General features: G+C 40.1%; 1 protein-coding gene across 1 annotated transcript in view; it reads left to right on the top strand.

Moving 5' to 3' along the window:
* The window catches only part of DNAH5 (dynein axonemal heavy chain 5), a 1,563,391-nt gene that overhangs the window by 746,663 nt on the left and 797,342 nt on the right, over window positions 1-19,386 (top strand). The window contains 2 exon segments of the mRNA XM_053715797.1: window positions 9,569-9,671; window positions 9,674-9,739. Of these exon segments, the coding sequence (XP_053571772.1) occupies window positions 9,569-9,671; window positions 9,674-9,739 (169 nt within the window).

Below are 19,386 nucleotides of genomic sequence, written 5' to 3'. Positions count from 1 at the left end.
ACAAATATATTGATTCAAATTCAAGTATTGCATAATTTGAATTGAATATTACATTTAACGTAAGCATTTGAAATACTATTACATTAAACTAATGTTAAAATGTTGTACAAACATTCAAAACGAACAAAATTGTTAAAATTAGTTTAATTTTTCGAATGTTGCAAAAAGTTCGCCCATCCCTAGCTGTGAGAATGATTTCACAAGATCATGGAAAAAAGCTAATGACAGCAAAACATGGTTCCTTAGATTTGCATAATAATACAATAAATTAAAAAAAAACCAGATTATAGTTCACTTCTAAATTATGTATGAACAAAATCTTCTGCAATAAAGATCACCCCCAGGATACCAACAGAATATCCTTATTGTCATTTACATCCTACAACTATTTGTGCTCAGGAAAATTGCCAGAGATTTACAACTAACTCTCTGTAACAGTATCTAAAAGAGAAGCACACTATGCATGCACTCCCAACAAGCGCATGGAAGCGCATGCCATTAAGAATAACTAGGTGAGGCTGCAATGTCTACAGTTTACTTTTTTTGGAAGGGTGGGAAGCGGCTTTCAGAAAAAGTGTGGCTAATGTAAATATTTGCATGAGCACTTTTTTTTTTATTTTAAAAAGTATATCTTTCTTCAATTTAAATATTTCTATAAAAGCCGTAGTTCCTCTGAATATTTCTGTGCCAATTATGGGCCATATTACAATTGGAGCGCAAACATTTGTGCACTAGCGATGAGGGATTTATCACAGGTGTTTGCTCTCGTCGGGCTTACCAATGGTATTACAAGTTGAAAGTAAACACGATCGCTTGAGCGCAAATGCAATTTACGTTAGAATGATTACCGTGACTTCAGGGCTCTGGTTTCGCAAAACATAAAAGTTGCACAAAACACATCAAAAATACATTGCAAAGTACACAAAGTGGGATGAAAGGGAATGGGGTATTGGATGAAAGGGAATGGGATTACATTATATTAGATATTGTTATTATTAACAATATCTAATATAAATTATTTTAAAAAAATATTACGAAAGTTATAAAGGCCCAAAGATATGAGGTCTCAGGTGTTAGAAAAATAAAAGGCAGGCAAAGGACTTTAACATAGAGATATATACATATACATGTCTAAAGATGTATGTGGGTGCATATATATATATATATATATATATATATATATATATATATATATATATATATATATATGTTTATTGGATTAACAGAAAATGTGCAATATGCATCAAAACGAAATTAGGTGCATAAATTTGGACACCCCAACAGAAATATCACATCAATATTTAGTAGAGCATCCTTTAACAAAAATAACAGCCTCTAGACGCTTCCTATAGCCTGTAATGAGTGTCTGGATTCTGGATGAAGGTATTTTGGACCATTCCTCCTTGCAAAACATCTCCAGTTCAGTTAGGTTTGATGGTTGCCGAGCATGGACAGCCCACTTCAAATCACCCCACAGATTTTCAATGATATTCAGGTCTGGAAACTGGGATGGCCATTCCAGAACATTGTACTTGTTCCTCTGCATAAATGCCAGAGTAGATTTTGAGCAGTGTTTTGGGTCGTTTGTCTTGTTGAAATATCCAGCTCCGGCGTAACTTCAACTTTGTGACTGATTCCTCAACATTATTCTCAAGTATCTGCTGATAGTGAGTGTAATCCATGCAACCCTCAAATTTAACAAGATTCCCAGTACCGGCACTGGCCACACAGCCCCACAGCATGATGGAACATCCACCAAATTTTACTGTGGCTAGCAAGTGTTTGTCTTAGAATGCTGTGTTCTTTTGCCGCCATGCATAACGCCCCTTGTTATGACCAAATAACTCCATTTTTGTTTCATTAGTCCACAGCACCTGTTTCCAAAATGAAGCTGGCTTGTCCAAATGTGTGTTTGCATACCTCAAATGACTCTGTTTTTGGCGTGTGTGCAGAAAAAGGCTTCTTCCGCATCACTCTCCCATATTGTCAGGGTTTTTTTTCCTGTTTGTTTGCCATGTGCTGCTGGCAGCCATTTTACTCACCTCTCTTCCTGACTATGGTGCATTGTGGGGGATGCTGCTTATTTCCTGCACTTCCTTTTATGGCCAGACTGGTGTGCATCATCCATGTGAGACAGGATGCAGTCTCAGAATTGTGATGTCATCACTTATTATTTAAAGGGCCTCTGTATGCTTTGCTTTTGCGTTGTCTCAGACCTGTTTGTGAGAGTTCCTGTGTATTACCTGGCTGCTTGACATCCTTCCTGGTTCCTGATACCTGGCTTGTTCCTGACTCTGCTGTTTTCCTTGTTCCTGATTCCGGCTCGTCTGACTATTTGCTTTGGCTCCTGACTTGGCTCGTCTGACTCCCAGCTCTGGTTTTGACTCCTGGCTTGTTATTTGACTTGTGGACTTTTTATTATTTTTTTGCTATTAATAAAGGTGTAATTATTTTTGCACTTCTCATCTCAGTCTGATTCCTGGCACCCTGACATTACGCAAAGGCCATGAATCCTGATGGTGCTAATTATCCACCTTTACACGCCATCATTTCCAGGATGGATGTACAGGATCACCACTTGAATCAATTTGCACTAGCCCTGCAAACCCTGCTGACTCACACTGCACATGCTGCACCTATGCCTACCAGAAGCATGTCCGGTTCTGCACCTCTACCTCAGCGATATGGAGAAGATCCTATTCAGTGCAGAGGGTTTTTGAACCAGGTGGGCATTTACTTTGAGATGTTACCTCAGGTGTTTCCCTCTGACAGAGCTAAGGTGGGATTTCTCATCTTGTTACTCTCTGACACAGCTCTTGCCTGGGCTAATCCCTTGTGGGAGACTAATAAACCTGCAATTTCAAATTACCCTGAATTTGTGGCCTCCTTTCGAAGGGTATTTGATGTTCTGGCTCGCTCCTCCTCTGCTGCTAAATGACTCATGTCCATTCAGCAAGGTACAAGATCTGTTGCTCAGTATGCTATTGAGTTCTGTACGCTTGCCGCAGAGGTAGGTTGGAACAATGAAGCCCTTGTTGCTGCCTTCTTTCATGGGCTCTCTGATGCGATTAAAGATGAAGTTGCTGCCAGAGATTTACTAGAGGATCTCGAGGCATTGGTGTCTTTTTTTATCCTAATTGACATAAGACTCAGAGAGAGGCCCTCTTTCAAGGAACGCTTGCAGAAGCCTCCTGTTCCATTGTCTCCTATGTGTTCGTTCCAACTCATGCCTCCCTCTCCTCCCATGCCTCCTGGTCCCGAGTCACCAGGTACTGCTGAGCTGATGCAGTTGGGATTCACGTGACTCTCCGCGGCGGAGAGGGCCTTTAGGAGGAGGGAGGGGCTCTGCCTCTATTGTGGGTTACAGGGCCACCTTTTGAAGTCTTGTCCTACACAGCCAGGAAACGCTCACACCTAAGATCCTGTCGGGGGCAGACCTTGGGTGGTTTATCCTCGTCCCCGGAACCGCTTAAGGAGAAACTTTTGGTCACGGTTGTCCTTTCCTGGGTGAACTCCTCCACAGTCACTCAGGCTCTTGTTACATGGGTGTTGCGGGCTATTTCATTGATGGTGCTTTTGTATCAAAGCACTCCATTCCTGTTTTGCCTCGGTCCGTTCCGCTTGCTATTGAGGCCATTGATGGCAGGCCCCTTCAGCCCGCACTCGTTACTCAAGAAACTGCTCCGTTGCCTTGGCTGTTGGGGTTCTCCATTTTGAAACCCTCCAGTTCCAGGTGATAAACTCTCCGCATTTTCCGGTTGTTCTGGGTTATCCATGGCTCAAAAAGCACAATCCCAGTCTCAACTGGCGCAAGTCCAAAATTTTGTCATGGTCCCCGCAATGTATTTCCACTTGTCTTCGGAAACCAGTTAAAGTCTTGTGCACTTCTTCGGTATGTCAATTGGAGAGTACCGAGAGTTCCTAGATGTTTTTGACAAGGTGCGTGCCGGTACGTTGCCTCCTCACCGGTCTTACGATTGTGCCATAGACCTGCAACCCGGAGCCATTCCTCCTCGGGGCCGGGTGTACCCTCTGTCTGTTGCAGAGAATTGTGCTATGGAGGAGTATGTTGCCGATGCTCTGTCGTGGGGGATCATCTGCAAATCCTGCTCTCCTGCAGGGGCTGGCTTCTTCTTTGTGAAGAAAAAGGATGGCGAGTTAAGACCATGCATCGATTATAGGGGTCTTAATCATCTTACCATTAAGAATGCTTACCCTATTCCGCTCATTACGGAACTCTTTGACCGCCTCAAGGGAGCTACGGTCTTTACTAAACTTGATTTGAGAGGAGCGTACAATCTCGTTAGGATTAAGGAGGGCCACGAATGGAAAACAACATTTAACACCAGGAGTGGGTGAGTATATGAGGATGTCGACTAAGTACACCACAACACACTGTTGCAACATATCTCGTAGGACATCATTAATAAATTCCTGAAAAACAGCAGGAGCATTACATAGGCCAAAGGGCATTACAAGATACTCATAATGCCCTTTGGCCTATGTAATGCTCCTGCTGTTTTTCAGGAATTTATTAATGATGTCCTACGAGATATGTTGCAACAGTGTGTTGTGGTGTACTTAGACGACATCCTCATACACTCACCCACACTTGAGGCTCATCGTTCTGATGTTACACGGGTTCTTCAGAGACTATGTGAGAATGGCCTGTTTTGTAAACTCGAGAAATGTGAGTTCCATCAGACTTAAGTAACCTTCCTAGGTTATGTTATCTCCGTTGCAAGTTATCTGCAGTTCTGCAGTGGCCTCGCCCAGTTGGTCTTCGGTCTATTCAACGTTTTTTTGGGGTTCGCCAATTACTATAGAAAGTTTATTAAAAACTTTTCTTCCTTGGTCAAACCTATCACAGACATGACCCGTAAAGAGAATGATCCACTCCATTGGTCACCTACTGCCATTAAGGCCTTTGATAGTCTTAAGACTGCCTTTACTGCCGCTCCAGTTCTGGGTCATCCTAACCCTGTCCTGCCTTTCGTTCTTGAGGTCGATGCGTCTGAGACTGGAGTAGGTGCCCTCTTGTCTCAACGTCGTACGCCTGACAGTTCCTTGCATCCGTGTGGTTTCTTCTCTAAGAAATTGTCTCCAGCGGAGTGCAATTATGAAATTGGTGACAGGGAATTACTGGCCATAATTTTGGCACTCAAGGAATGGAGGCATCTTCTCGAGGGTACTAGCGGGCCAGTGCTCATTCTTACTGACCACAAGAATTTAACTTATCTATCTGAAGCAAAACGTTTGTCGCCCCAACAGGCCAGATGGGCGCTATTTTTGTCTTGGTTTAATTATGTGGTCTCCTACCTGCCTGGTAGTAAGAATGTTAGGGCTGATGCCCTCTCTCGACAATTTTCGCCTTTGTCCAAGGAGGAGTCTGTACCTACTCCTGTTATACCTCCTGACCATATTTTGGCTACCATACGTACTAATTTGACTTCTCCCTTGGGGGAGGAGATCCTGGCTGCACAAACCAATGCACCTCCTGAGAAACCTAGTGGTAAGTGTTTTGTTCCTGAGAATCTTCGAACTAAACTTTTGCACACTTACCACTATCCTAAAGCCGCAGGTCACCCAGGCAAGAACCAAATGATTTTGTCTGCTACTCAACAATTCTGGTGGCCAGGTCTTTGTTCTGATGTTGCTGCGTATGTTGCCTCCTGCTCAGTTTGTGCACAGAATAAGACTCCTCGACGTCTTCCTGTGGGTCTTCTTCAACCTATTGCTAATGGTGAGCGTCCTTGGACACATCTTTCCATGGACTTCATTGTCAAGCTCCCTGTTTCCAATGGCAATACTGTTATCCTTATGGTGGTTGACCGTTTTTTTTAAATGTCACATTGCATTCCCTTAATGAAGCTGCCTGCCGCTCAGGAGCTTGCTTCAATTTTTGCCCGGGAAGTCTTCCGTTTACATGGGTTACCCAAGGAGATAGTGTCGGACTGGGGTAGCCAGTTTGTCTCCAGATTTTGGCGTTCCTTTTGTGCTCAAATGGGGATCCAGCTTTCCTTCTCCTCTGCATATCACCCTCAATCCAATGGGGCTGCGGAACAGTCTAATCAAGCTCTGGAACAGTTCCTCCATTGCTATGTCTCAGATCACCACAATAATTGGTCTGAACTGTTACCTTGGGCAGAGTTTGCTCGTAATAGTGCTATTAATGCTTCCTCCAAGTTATCCCCATTCATGGCGAATTATGGGTTTCAACCATCCTTGTTGCCCGATTCATTCATGTCTCAGGGTATTCCGGCTTTGGAGGAGCATCTCCAGCAACTCTGTTCCACGTGGGTGCAGATTCAGGATTGCCTTCATTGTTCTATGCAGCGCCAAAAGTTCCAGGCTGATCGTAGGCGTCTGCCCGCACCTTCCTACCAGGTTGGTGAGAGAGTTTGGCTGTCTTCCCGCAGCTTGAACCTTTGTGTGCCTTCCAATAAATTGGCTCCCCATTATGTTGGTCCTTTTTGAATACTCCGACAGGTTATTCCTGTGGCCTACGCTCTTGACTTTCCTCCTGCTATGCGCATCTCCAATGTTTTTCATGTCTCCCTCTTAAAAACCATTGGTTTGTAATTGGTTTACCACTGTGTTGCCTCGTCCCCATCCTATCTTTGTTGACAACCATGAGGAGTATGAGGTCAGCAGCATTATTGACTCTCGTATGTCCTGGGGCCGTGTACAGTATTTGGTTCACTGGAGGGGCTACGGTCCGGAGGAGCGTTCTTGGGTTCCCTCCTCTGATGTTCATGCTCCCACCCTCCTCCGTGCCTTCCATGCCCATTTCCCCAATAAGCCTTTTGTCCTCCTTTCGGGGGAGGGGTCATTGAGGGGAGGGTACTGTCAGGGTTTTTTCCCTGTTTGTTTGCCATGTGCTGCTGGCAGCCATTTCACTCACCTCTCTTCCTGACTATGGTGCATTGTGGGGGATGCTGCTCAATTCCTGCACTTCCTTTTATGGCCAGACTGGTGTGCATCATCCATGTGAGACAGGATGCAGTCTCAGTGATGTCATCACTTATTATTTAAAGGGCCTCTGTTCAGTATGCTTTGCCTTTGCATTGTCTCAGACCTGTTTGTGAGAGTTCCTGTGTATTACCTGGCTGCTTGACGTCCTTCCTGGTTCCTGATCCCTGGCTTATTCCTGACTCTGCTGTTTTCTTTGTTTCTGATTCCGGCTCGTCTGACTATTCGCTTTGGCTCCTGACTCAGCTTGTCTGACTACCAGCTCTGGTTTTGACTCCTGGCTTGTTATTTGACTTGTGGACTTTTTATTATTTTTTGCTATTAATAAAGGTGTGATTATTTTTGCACTTCTCGTCTCAGTCTGATTCCTGGCACCCTGACACATATGCAAAATTGTTGAACAATGCACAGTGACACCATCTGCAGCAAGATGATGTTGTAGGTCTTTGGAGGTGGTCTGTGGGCTGTTTTTGACCATTCTCACCATCCTTTGCCTTTGCCTCTCCAATATTTTACTTCTGGCCATAACAAGAACTGTGCCTGTGGTCTTCCATTTCTTCACTATGTTCCTCACAGTGGACACTGACAGCTTAAATATCTGCAATAGCTTTTTGTAGCCTTCCCCTTAACCATAATGTTGGACAATATTTGTTTCAGGTCATTTAAGAGTTGTTTTGAGGCCCCCATGTTGCCACTCTTCAGAGGAGAGTCAAAGAGAACAACAACTTACAATTGGACATCTTAAATACCTTTTCTCGTGATTGGATGCACCTGTCTATGAAGTTCAAGGCTTAATGGGCTCACCAAACCAATTGTGTTGTTCCAATTAATCAGTGCTAGGTAGTTACAGGTATTCAAATCAACAAAATGACAAGGGTGCCCACATTTATGCACCTGTCTAATTTCGTTTTGATGCATATTGCACATTTTCTGTTAAGTTCAAGGCTTAATGGGCTCACCAAACCAATTGTGTTGTTCCAATTAATCAGTGCTAGGTAGTTACAGGTATTCAAATCAACAAAATGACAAGGGTGCCCACATTTATGCACCTGTCTAATTTCGTTTTGATGCATATTGCACATTTTCTGTTAATCCAATAAACCTAATTTCACTACTGAAATATTACTGTGTCCTTCAGTTATTTGATAGATCAAAATTAAATTGCTGATCCAAACACCCAATTATTTATAAATGAAAATTATGGAAATTGTCAGGGGTGCCTAAACTTTTGCATACGACTGTATGTATAAATATATATATATATATATATGTGTGTGTGTGTGTGTGTGTGTGTGTATAATATATATATATATATATATATATATATGTGTATGTGTATATATATGTATTTACAGACATATATACAAATATAAATACATGTGTACACATTTATAGACATATATACAAGTGCATTGGAGACCTTTGCAGTTAAGTAGATGAACACATGTAAAAGCATATTTATGCAATATTCATAATTAATGAAGGTTTAAACTATGTATTTACTGTGTATTTCTAAATAGATACGCCTATATATTCATATATATATATATTTTTGTATTAAAATACTATTGGTAAGATTGGGTTGTTAGTTATTTTTCCCACTTTTTTTCCTACATTGACTTCTATGGGGGTACGTGAACACAAACGCGATATTCTAAATTCAGCTTTTGCGCTTGTCTGGTTAGCATGAATACAAAAACAGGTTACTTTCAACTCATAATATGAGCGCAACCTGACAAGCGCAAAAAGCTTACAATCTGATTTACAAGTCATAAGTGTATACCATAAGCAATCTAAAAATCCAGAATATGTTGTCTTCTCTAGAAATGCCCATATATTGATTGGCTTATTTAGCTTCAGAATTTTGATGGCTAAATTGAGTTGTTGTTTTTTTTTTTTATGAAATTGTTCTCTTTGTCAATGTTCTCTTCAAATTTTCAACATATGGAGCTTAGGTACCTTCCACTATGTTTCCTGAGCTCATAGGTACTGTAAATGTCTTAAATTTTATCTTTAATTCTGTATATTCTGTATAAATCTGAACACCATTTGCAAAGGCATTTTGTGTCTTGAAATTTTTCCCTCCACTATTAAAGGTATTACCTTGGCATTGCATTTTTATATTTCTTTTTCACTGAAGACTTTATTCTGTTAATCCACTGGCTAACACAATATAATTATCTTGCTACATTATTCATTTTTGGTGCATATATACTCAAGCATTAATATGCCTTTTTGTACAGACATGTGGTCATAATTTTACTGTGGGTGCTGAAATTACATATCAATACTTTTAAATATATTTTGAAAAAAGTATTTCAACTGTATTGGGAGATATATATATATATATATATATATATATATATATATATATATATATATATATATATATATATATATATATATATATATATATATATAAAATTAAAAAAATATTAACTAAAGACAAAGTAAAATGAATAAGTAAAATGAATAAAAAAAGCTAAATTGAAATCATAAATAAATGGGAAAGAACTGTCTGGCTTTAATGTGTAATGATATTTTTTTAAATTCAGCAGGCAAGCTATGAACCTTTGACATCTGTTTTTCCTCCTAGATGATGCTTATTGAAGATAAGAGAGTTAGATCAAAAGTCTGTGCTCCACTTGAACAGTTAATGGCTTCACATATAGCTAAGGTTGATGATGCTATAAAGCCTGGCCAACTTCTTTGAACTGGAAGTCATTAAATATTGAAAAATATTTAAATAACATCACAGATAAGCTTGGTAAGCATGGCATCATCTCTACAACTTCTGTAAGGTTTTTACCATGCAAAACTATTTTATTTTGTTTCCAGAAGCTGTGTTAACCACTGCATATTAACTTTACAATTTTCATATGCTACTTACTTTAAAAAAATAATAATATTCTGAATGTTATGGACAACATTATTTAATTTTTTAAATTAAGATACATATGCTTGTGCTGCCTTTCCCCTTAAACATACTTGAGAATCAATTTAGAATCAACTTAATTTTAATATCACTAGGGACAGTCTACATGAATACACCAGTTGATGTCCATGAATATTACAATTTTGTTTATAAAGTTTTGAACGCAATAAATATATTCACAATAAAATATCAAGGAAAAGAGAATTGTATGTGAATTTACAGGAAACATGCTGTATAATATATTAAACATTCTTTATAATATTTACAACTTTAAATTGGGACAGCTGGGAGACAGCATGGAACCAAGTGTAAACAACTATGGGGCATATTTATCAAAGTGTCAACTATATTGTATTTGCAGGTGTCAATACGCTCACCTAGCATCACCAAACATTGCGGCCGCGGATCTGAATACAATCTCCATATTTATTAAAAAAGTTGTTAAAAACACGAGCACCAAGTAAGGGGAGATGAGCATCGGACTGTTGTTAACTAACTTTATTTATACCCACTAAACTACTACAAAGTACACTAACACCCATAAACTACCTATTAACCCTTAAACTGCCACCCTCCACCACTATAATAAACCTATTAACCCCTAATCTGCCGCTCCTGACATCGCTGCCACTAATAAAAATATTAACTCCTATTCCGCCACTTCCCGACATCGCCGCCACTGAATAAACTTATTAACCCCTAAACCTCTGGCCTTCCACATCACCACCACTAACTAAACCTATTAACCCTAAACCGTAAGCCCCCCACATTGCAAAAAACTAATTAAGCTATTAACCCCTAAACCTAACAACCCCTTAACTTTAAATTAAAATTACAACATCCCTATCTTAATATAAATTCAAACTTACCTGTAGAATTAAAATAAACTAATTTTAAACTATAAATTAACCTACCCTAACTATTATACTAAAATTAAATTAAACTACCAATTAAATAAACTAAATTACATATTAAAAAAACCTAACCCTACTAAAAGTATTTAAATATACAATTAAACCTTATTAAAAAGTACTAAATTACCTAAAATAAAAACTGTTATAAAAAAAATCAAACACTAAATAACAAACCATTTTTTTACACCTAATCTAATAGCCCTATCAAAATAAAAAAGCCCCCTCAAAATAAAAAAAACCCTAGCCTACAATAAACTACCAATGGCCCTTAAAAGGGCCTGTTGTGGGGCATTGCCCCAAAGATATCAGCTCTTTTACCTGTAAAAAAAATACAAACACCCCAAATAAAAACCCTAACTCTAACAAAAACCTAAGCTACCCATTGCCCTGAAAAGGGCATTTGTATGGGCATTGCCCTTAAAAGGGCATTTAGCTCTTTTACTGCCCAGACCCTAATCTAAAAATAAAACCCACCCAAAAAACCCTTAAAAAACCTAACACTAACCCCAGACTATCCACTTACAGTTGTTGAAGTCCCGCTTGAAGGATCCATCCAGTCGGCGAAGTCCTCATCGATGAGGCAAGAAGTCTTCATCCAGGCGGCCTCTTCTATCTTCATCCAGCCGGCGCGGAGCGGGTCCATCCTGAAGCCATCCGACGCGGAGCTCCTCTTCTTACGGTAGCCGCCATAAACGGAAGCTTCAATGCAAGGGACGCAATTCAAGATGGTGTCCCTTGCATTCCTAATGGCTGATTTGAGTGTTAAATTCAAATCAGCCGATAGGAGGTGAGCTTCTGAAATTCTATTGGCTGTTCAAAATCAGCCAATAGGATGAGAGCTACTGAATCCTATTGGCTGATTTGATAGAAGAGGCCGCCTGGATGAAGACTTCTTGCTGCATGGATGAGGACTTCGCCAGCTGGATGAAGATAGAAGAGGTCTCGGATGTCTTGGGGCATGTGTTTCCCGGAGACCAACCTGGTTGATTGTGACCACGGATGCCAGTATTTTAGGTTGGGGAGCAGATTGGGGTTCCTTTAAAGGGACACTGAACCCAAAATTTATCTTTTGTGATTCAGATAGAGCATGAAATTTAAATTTCAAATTTACTCCTATTATTAAATTTTCTTTATTCTCTTGGTATCTTTATTTGAAATGCAAGAATGTAAGTTTAAATGCTGGCCCCATTTTGGTGAACAACCTTGGTTGTTCTTGCTGATTGGTGAATAAATTCATCCACCAATAAAAAAGTGCTGTCCACAGTTCTGAACCAAAAAAAAAAGCTTAGATGCCTTCTTTTTTCAAATAAAGATATCAAGAGAACGAAGAAAAATTGATAATAGGAGTAAATTAGAAAGTTGCTTAAAATGTAATGCTCTATCTGAATCACAAAAGAAAAAAATTGGGTTCAGTGTCCTTTAAAGGCGCAGGGGTCTGTGGACTCAGGAAGAGTCTTCTCTTCCTATAAACATTTTGGAGTTGAGAGCAATCTTCAATGCTTTGACAGTTTGACCTCAATTAGCTTTGCTTCGGTTTATCAGATTTCAGTCGGACACTATAACCTCAGTGGCCTACATCAATCACCAGCTAGGAACTCAGAGTTCCTTAGCAATGAAGGAGGTGAATCACATTCTTCAGTGGGCGGAATCTCTAGATTGTCATCTCTCTGCCATCTACATCCCAGGGGTGGACAACTGGGAAAGCAGATTCTCTAAGCAGGGCAGACTTTTCATCAAGGAGAGTGGGCTTTCTATCCAGAGGTTTTGCACAATAAATAACCCTCAGGTGGGGGTTCCGGAGTTGGATCTGATGGCATCTTGTCAAAATTCTAAATTTCCAAGGTACAGTTCAAGGTCAACGGATCCTCAAGCTGTTTTGATAGACGCTCTGGCAGTTCCTTGATCTTCAATCTAGCATACCTATTTCTTCCATTTGCTCTTCTTTCCATGAGTCATTTGCTTGTGTCAACAGGTGAGAGGTGCATCTGTGATCCTAATATCTCCTGCATGGCCTCGCATGGATCTGGTTCATGGATCTGATAAGGATGTCATCTCTTCCACGTGGAAGTTGCCTCTCCAGGAAGGACCTTCTAATTCAGGGTCCTTTCCTTAATCCAAATCTAGATTCTCTAAAGATGACTGCTTGAGATTGAATGCCTAGTTTTGGCTAGAACGTGGTTTTTCTGAAAAGTCATAGATACTATGCTTCAGGCTCGTAAGCCTGTTACTCGTAAGATATATAGTAGGGTATGGCATAAATACCTTTATTGGTGTGGATAGGGGGTTTCTTGGAACAAAGTTAAAGTTCCTGAATTTTGGTTTTTCTTCAGGAAGGTCTGGAGAAAGGTTTGTCAGTCAATACTCTAAAGGGTCAGATTTCAGCATTGGTCCATTCCTCTGCACAAACATTTTGCAGTTCTGCCAGATGTTCAGTCTTTTGTTCAGGCTTTGGTCAGAATTAAGCCTGTGTTTAAGTCGGCGTTTGCTCCCCCTTGGAGCCTTAATCTTTGTTCTTAAGGTTTGCAGCAGGCTCCGTTTGAGCCAATGCATTTTATTGGATTAGTTGTTATCTTGGAAGGTTTTGTTTCTTATTGCTATTGCTTCTGCTCGCAGAGTTTCGGGGCTTTGGGCTCTGCAATTTGATTCCCTTTACCTCATTTTTCATGCTGATAAGGCAGTCCTTCTTACTAAGCTAGGGTGTCTCCCTAAAATAGTGTTGGATCACAATATTAATCAGGAAATTGTTGTTTCCTCTTTTTGTCCTAATCCTTATTCCCAGAAGGAACGTCTTTTGCATAATTTGGATGTTGTGCATTCTCTTAAATTTTACCTTCAAGCAAAATGAACAGGCACGGAAGTTTTTCTAGCTTTTGTTCTGTCTCAGCTGAGTGCATCTCCTCTCTTTTTTATATTTATGCAAATTGCTCTTGGGTCTCCCTAAGAATAAAAGGGGAAACCAGACATGGACTCCTTGCACACATGCCCTTAGAGAGATGCGACTGCACCTCACTGACGAGGCCCACAGAAGGCCGAAATGATCGTCTAGGGTTGTTGTTTCTCTTGTTCAGAGAAGAATTGCTGGTGAAGGTGCATAGGTGTGCTAAAAGAGTATGCACCCTGAGTGGCAAACCCTAAAAGGAACAGGCACAGAAGTTTTTCTAGCTTTTGTTCTGTCTCAGCTGAGTGCATCTCTCTCTCCTTTTTATATTTGGGTCAGAATTAAGCCTGTGTTTAAGTCGGTTGCCCCCCCCTTGGAGCCTCTTGTTCTTAAAGGTTTTGCAGCAGGCTCCGTTTGAGCCAATGCATTTTATTGGGATTAAGTTGTTATCTTGGAAGTTTTGTTTCTTATTGCTATGCTTCTGCTCACAGAGTTTCAGAGCTTTCGGCTTCTGCAATTTGATTCCCTTACCTAATTTTTCATGCTGATAAGGCGGTCCTTCGTACTAAGCTAGGGTGTCTCCCTAAAATAGTGTTGGATCGGAATATTTTTTTAATTTTTTTTTTAATTTTTATTGAGTGATAAATTGTACATCAAAGCATATAATATGAACATAAAAATAAGCACTTCCATGAATAGGAAGAGACAAAAAGGGAAAGGAGAAGGGGAAAAAAAAAATAACTTGGAAAAAATAAATGTACATACATGTTCAATTCCTGAAGTCAATTAGTATATAACAATTTCAACTCCCACAAGTTTTACAATGGCTATTACATCATGTTTGCAGCATTCACATTTGGAATTATTTACATTTCCAGGTATACAGGGACCTTATTGATTTAGAAAGCTACTTCATATGGGAGTGGTACTAATGACGGTTGTTTGATAATAGATATTCTTCCCATATAAATGAGATAGATAGGTAATTGTCTAAGCCTTTTAGAGACCACAAAAGATGTCTTTCTAGTAATACTGTGGTGGAGACCAGAGTTCTCCACTGCTCAAGTGTAGGTGGATTGATCTGTTTCCATCCGCTGTGGTATTAATCTTTTGGCACTATTGACCATGATATATAACAGCTGGAGTCTAAGTTTGCACGTACTGCCGGGAACTTATTAAACAAGATGGTCATTGGATTCAAGGGCAATGCAATGGTTGATAACTTTTTTTAATTTCTCCTGTAATGTCCGACCAATAGGGTGTGATGAGGGGGCATTGCCACCATATATGTATAAATGTGCCTGGGTTCCCACATCCCCCCAACACTATGACGATGTGGTCTTAAAAATGGTGGCCAGCCTAGATGGTGTATAATACCAGCCTACATTGAAGTTTAAGATTCATCTCCTGAATATGAGCTGATGAAGTGTACCTATTCATGTTATAAATATCTGTAACCATTCCTCTTGTGTAGATTATATTGTAATTCCGTCTCCCATCTATTAGTATAGGTCGGAAAGGCTCCTAGAGTGATGTGTTAAAAGTAATTTATAAGTCAATGACAGTATGCCTCTTCTGTGGGATTTCATATGCAAAGGGTTTCAAATGCTTGTGGAGAGGTCTAAAAATATTTTCTTTTCCTGCTTGGACTATTAATGTAATGTGCAAGCTGTTGATAACGGAACCAGTGATAGGAATATCCCCCCCTGGAATTCGTGGAGGTCTGATCTATGTTTTATTTTAGTATTTTGCAATACATCATAACACGAGGCGGTGTCTGAACACGATAATAGTAGGATGCGGTATAGGAATGGTGGTATTGGTTAGCTCGGGTTATTTAGTAGTGGCGTCAGTGGTGAAATATTTGAGGATATAGTGGATAATTTTATAAGGTGTATGTCCCAAATTTTATACGTCTCCAATGTCAGCTTGGAGGTACTGTATGCAAGTTGTCTATTCGTGTGGTGTGAGCCAGCAACAACTGCCAAGCTGCAGCACTCCAGCAAGGGTATGTTCAAGAGTAATCCACTCTTTACTCTGAGAGTTTTTACACCAATCAACAATTCGGGTAAGAAAGACTGCCCACCTGTAATATTGGAGACACGGTACATTAAGGCCCCCATTCTCTTTTGTGCGGTACATAGTGGACCTGGCTATTCTTTGTCTCTTATTTTGCCAAATAAATGTATTAATAAGCTTTTGTAATGTGTGTAATTGAGAGTTCGGGATATTGATAGGAAGTGTTTGAAAAATATATAATATATTTGGCAATATGGACATCTTAACTGTGTTTATCCTCCCTATCCATGATAAGGATTTATTTTGCCAAGACCTTAATTCCTGCTGTATACTTTGAATAAGGGGCGAGTAGTTAAGTGTGACAAGAAGATGAGTAGTTGAGGCCAGGCAGACCCCCAGGTATTTTATAGAGGTTGTTTGGTACTTACATTTATAGGTTGCCACTATGCTTTGAATGTCTGCTTGGGAAAGACCTATGCTTAAAAATTCTGACTTGCTCGCGTTGACCTTAAAGTTAGAGTGTATACCATAGAGTGTTATTTCCTCCATCAAATATTGAATGGAGTCATTTGGATAGGACAACGTCAGGAATACATCGTCCGCATATAGGGTGATCTTATAATCCTGGGGGCCTATCCGGATACCTCTAATGTGGACTAATTCTAGTGGCCAAGACCTCCATTGCCAACACAAATAACAATGGTGAAAAAGCGGGCAGCCCTGCCTTGTGGCCATTCAATATGGGAGTGAGGAGATAAGTCATTATTTACAGCAATTTTTGCACTGGGAGAAGCTATAGAGGGCAAATATTTTACTAATAAAGACATCTGGGAACCCAAATTTTGCAAGTGTCTGCCTAAGAAATGACCATCTCAGCCTATCTGATAAGGCTTTTTCTGCGTCCATCAACGCAAATATGGAGGGGATATTGTGTGAAGACGCATAATCTAATATGGAGAGAATTTTAGTGGTGTTGTCTCGGGCTTCACGGCCTGGGGTAAATCCCGCCTGATTTATATTAATTAAAAATGGGGAGCCGTCTTGATCATTCGTTGTGCTTAAAATTTTTGCGTAGATTTTAAACATCCACGTTTAAAAGTGATATGGGTCTAAAATTAGATGTACAATCTGGGGTTTTCCCCGGTATTGGGTATAACCGTTATATGGGCTACCAACATTGATGCTGGGAAATTTACCTAGTAAGTGATGTGCGGTTAAATAGGTGTAACATATGTGGGAGTAAGATTGATTGAAACGTTTGATATTATCTAAACCGAAAAAACCATCAGGGCGCCTGGGCATTTCCCCCACATTTAGTGGCTTTATAGCTGAAGTGATTTCTGAGGGAGTGATTGGTGAAGCTAATATCTTTAATTGGTCCTCTGTAAGGTTGGGGAAGTTGACAGGGGAGTGGAAGTAGTCTAATAGGTCTTGGTCATTGGTGGTCTGTACGTTTCTGTGTGGTAATGTTATATAATGTAGAGTAAATACTCGTGGAATTGCCTGCAAAATGTCCGGGTGTGTTGTCTAACCCTTGTTTTATCTGGGCAACCTTAAGGTCATATATAAATGATTTCAATTTTTTTTTTCCGTTTCAAAGCTCGGGCTAATAGTTGCCACGCTTTGTTCCCCCTCATAAAAATAAAGTTGTTTAGTATGCATGTGGGCTTTTTGTTGTTCAATGATAAGAAGTCATTAAGTTTACTGCATAGGCCCTTTATATTGGCCAAGATTTGAGAATTGGAGGGGTCTTTGCTTGTGGGCATATTCGGCCTGGGTTAGTTCAGTAGGTTAAGTTTATATATAATTGTTTAGCTATCTTTTGGATATGCGATTTAATCTTGATGAATTCCCCCCTGATAGTGCACTTATGAGCTTCCCAGAGTGTGTATGGGTCAGTGACTGAGTCCAAGTTCAAAACAAAATATTCGGTCAATGATTTATTTAGTTTCTCCAAATTTATGGGGTTACCTAAAAGAGAATCATCAAGTCTCCAATTATGGGGACACTGTTTAAGTTCTGGCCACTTAAATTTCACCTTCACAGCCGAATGATCGGACCATGAGCTCGGCGAAATAGCAGAGGTATTAATTAAGGGAAGGCCCTTTTGGTTTGTTAAAATGTACTCAATCCTGCTGTATGTTAAGTTGGGGTGAGAGAAAAAAGTGTAGTCTCTCCTATCTGGATATATAAATCTCCATACATCGTATAGTTTATTATCTCTAAGAGCCTTCCATAGAAAATTAACGGTCCTTTTGGAGACCATAGATTTTGGGTTCGATACATCTACCTTCGGGTCCAGGGGAAAATTAAAATCCCCACCCAAAAAAACAATGACTTGTGACAGGTCTAAGTATCTACGGAATATTGACCTGAAAAAAGGTGTATGTCGTGTATTTGGGGTGTAAATATTCAAAAGAGTTACCTGTTTTCCAAACAATAATCCTGATACCCCAATATATCTACCGTCTGTGTCTCTGTCCAGTTTTTGTAGTGTAAATGGTATAGTCTTCCGTGTAAGTATACTGACCCCTCTCTTCTTGACCCCTGCTGAGCTATGATAGTGTTGAGTGTATTGAGCCCCAAAGTATGCAGGTTCTTTGTTTTTTTTAAAGTGGGGTCTCTGCTCCCCCGCTTTAGCTAGGTCAGATAGTGCATTATAGCGTTTACTGGGTGAGAATTAAAACCCTTGACAATTTGGGAGATTAAAGTTAGTTCACGTACCTTGGAATCCATAATGTGTGTAAGAGCTAAGAGTGCATTGAGGTGTCAATTTATGTGGAGTGAATATTGAACCATGACTGTACAAAAACATAGCAAAAAACCTTAATACTAATAAATAATAAAAAGCAAACAAACCTTTCAGAACCAGACCATTATAGTCTGTAGTGGCGCCGCAAGCGGGCACGACCCTTAAGGCCGTCTCCCGCCCACTTCGCCCCTATTCTGTGAAAAATTGGGGGAGTATATGATGGACGGACACAATTAAACACTGTTAGGTGTTGTTATGGGTGATATTGGGGACAACTATTAAAACTTTACTTGCAATATAAGAACAGGGTCAATCAATTCACTACAAAACAGTTAATAACAGTTAAATTCAAACATAAAACACTTCAATAATTCAGCATACCAGTATAGCAGTACACTCTAAGATTAAGTGTGGGGAACCAGAGTTGTGTTCTTAGTTACTAACGGTCCAGTTTTGAGTCTCAGGAGATTTAGGCTGCACAGTCCTCTGCGACTTAGGATCTGGAGCATTGTTGTGGCGAGGGTATTTCTTTTCTTTTGGCTGCCCACTGACACCCATTTACTAGAGTGTTAGGAAGTCCCCTATATCTTGTGTGGACAGTGGCTCTTTCTCCTGTGGTTGGGCCATCTGAGGTGCTTCTATGTTAAAATTCTACAGAAGGCTCCTATTTCAGAAACATCCTTACAAATGTGCCTCCTGTTTTCATGAATAACAAGAAGTTGGGTAGGGAAGCCCCACCGGTAGGGGATCCTCTTTAAGCGGAGATAGCTGTGTCAAAGGGCTGAATTCTCTCCTTTGTTGAAGAGTTCTCTGCGAGAGGATCTGCATAGAATTGCAGGGACTGTGCCCCGAACCTTATAGGCTGGTTCTTTCATGAAAGGCCCAATATCTCTTCCTTGTCTCGGAAATTTTTAAA

Source organism: Bombina bombina, chromosome 5, assembly GCF_027579735.1.
Source record: "Bombina bombina isolate aBomBom1 chromosome 5, aBomBom1.pri, whole genome shotgun sequence".
NCBI classification, from domain to species: Eukaryota; Metazoa; Chordata; class Amphibia; order Anura; family Bombinatoridae; genus Bombina; species Bombina bombina.
The sequence above is the reverse complement of the archived record's forward strand: the minus strand, read 5'-3'. Positions and strand labels throughout refer to the sequence as shown.